General features: G+C 45.3%; 1 protein-coding gene across 1 annotated transcript, besides 4 other annotated features; it reads left to right on the top strand.

The window, feature by feature from the left end:
- Positions 1-1,994: a sequence feature (haploid, non-Esmeraldo-like haplotype).
- Positions 142-217: a sequence feature (A-rich).
- Positions 295-341: a microsatellite.
- Positions 1,042-1,065: a sequence feature (AT_rich).
- Tc00.1047053511331.10 (calpain cysteine peptidase, putative) lies at positions 1,331-1,994 on the top strand (the record flags this gene model as incomplete). Its single annotated transcript, XM_797497.1, has 1 exon — positions 1,331-1,994. A coding segment is annotated over one exon (664 nt), but the record flags the coding sequence as incomplete, so codon positions are not given.

Here is a 1,994-nt window from a genome sequence, read left to right as displayed (position 1 = left end):
ACATGCAGACATACAGAAGCATATACACACATACGTCAAGACATAAATGTTTGATTCACTTTGGGGCTTTTTCTCTCTCTCTCTTATTTCCTCCTCGGTAATTATTGAAAGTTGTGACTTGTATGCCTTTATTTTATGTAATTTTTTTCTTTTTAATTTTCCCTCTTTTTTTTTTTTTTTCTTCTCCTTCTCCTTCTCTTTTTTTTTTTTTTTTTTTGTCACGTTCCTTAGCACTGATGTATTTTTGTTTATGTATATAACTGTACCGTGATTGTGTGTGCTTGCGTCCCCTCCTTCATCTTTATTTTTCTCTTTATTTTTATTATTATTATTATTATTATAAATTTTGCGCCATTTGTGTGCGTGTGTGTGTGTGTTTTTAGCCGTTGTTTTTTTATTTATTTTTTATCTGCCTTCATGAACTTCTCTTTTTTTTACACGTGGTGTTTCCTCCTATTATCGATTAGTGACGATTATGGCAAATGGGCCTTGCGTATTGGCACGGGCTGCCAGGATGCTTTCAGGAGCGGCACAACGGGCTCAGCCGCATTGACGCCACGGCGCGAGGCGGTTAACTGGAGAATTGCCGGCGCTTAACGTGCGTGGGAATTTGTACCGAGGGGGATGCGCACACAAAACTTCTTACATTGAACACATGTCTGCGGAAAAGGACTTATTACTTTGCCAGCAGGGTTCAAGTAGGAGGTTACATGAGGGTATTGTTACCGAAGGGGATTGTGGACAGTACGGGTTAACCCCGGTGGCTTGGAGGCGTCATTAATATTTTGAATGAATCCAGCGTGCTTCTCTTGTGCTGTGGTCATGTACACAAGGGCCAAGTGGCCACAAGGGCTGTTATGACCTTTTTTTCTTCTCCCCCCCCGCTTACAAAAGTACAATAAAGCGGCTTTTTTTTTTTTTTTTTAGAGGAGGCACTGAGGCAGAGCTCGTATGGCCGGGTGCTCTTTATGCACGGCGGGCGAAGGATGAACGTGTTGTTGATACATTTTGGACACAATAAATATATTGGCATTGAATTACAAATTATTTATTTATTTATTTTTTCGCAGCAGGGCATGTGTGAAGTCTTGGGGAGTTTGATGTACTTTTCTGAGATTATGTTGGCTTTTTTTACTTCTTTTTTATTTTCCTTTTTTGTTGTTTGTGTGTGTTTGGCATGCGGAGCTGGTTAAAAGTTATTTATTGCGTGGCTGTTGGTGCCATAAAATAACACACACGGGCCCACACGGCACATAATATACAAAACAAAAAAAAGAGTGAGAGAAGATAGTCATTAACTTTACCAGCGTCTGTGAGACGGTGATTGTGCATGCGTCGCCCTCACCACACCGCGGCGTCTCTTTCGCCAGAGGACAATGGAGCGAAGCTTGACAGTCTCCTGGACGGTGACTGGTCGCCCGTCCCCCTCTCCACCATGCCTTCCATCCATTTCTCCGAATATTCTCATCCCACTAACGGTGACTGGTCGAATGGCGTTTCAAACGTCGGCGACAGTTGCAATCCTCTCACCCCACAGGACATGGTTCAAAATAGACTGTCTTGCCCGCGAGTTCGTGATGCGGGTGGGGGAGATGCGGCGAGTGTAAACAACGGCGGTATACACACGATGCCTCCGACGGAGTCTTTCACGCCCACGGAAAGAGGACCGGCCTTCTCCGTCACGCGCCTTTCAGGACGGAGATCCACTCGCAGTCGGATGCGGGCTCCGCGAGTAATACAGCCGGAAGTGCCGCTGCAGTCACAGATTGTGAAGGAGCCACCGTCAACAAGGGTGAAGAACAGACTGGAGGAGTCTGGACCCGTATCGAGGCTGTTGTTCAGTCCTGTGCTGGAGAAGGAAAGGAATGTAAAGGCAACATCGTCAGAAAAGCCAACAGAAGAAGATATGAGGGAGTCTTGGGAGACCCACTCTTTTCCTGTATCAGACCTTTCCCAGCACCAGGAACCATCGTCTCTCTCTTCCATTGCTGGAA

Source organism: Trypanosoma cruzi, genomic scaffold, assembly GCF_000209065.1.
Source record: "Trypanosoma cruzi strain CL Brener 1047053517091 genomic scaffold, whole genome shotgun sequence".
NCBI classification, from domain to species: domain Eukaryota; phylum Euglenozoa; class Kinetoplastea; order Trypanosomatida; family Trypanosomatidae; genus Trypanosoma; species Trypanosoma cruzi.
The sequence above is the reverse complement of the archived record's forward strand: the minus strand, read 5'-3'. Positions and strand labels throughout refer to the sequence as shown.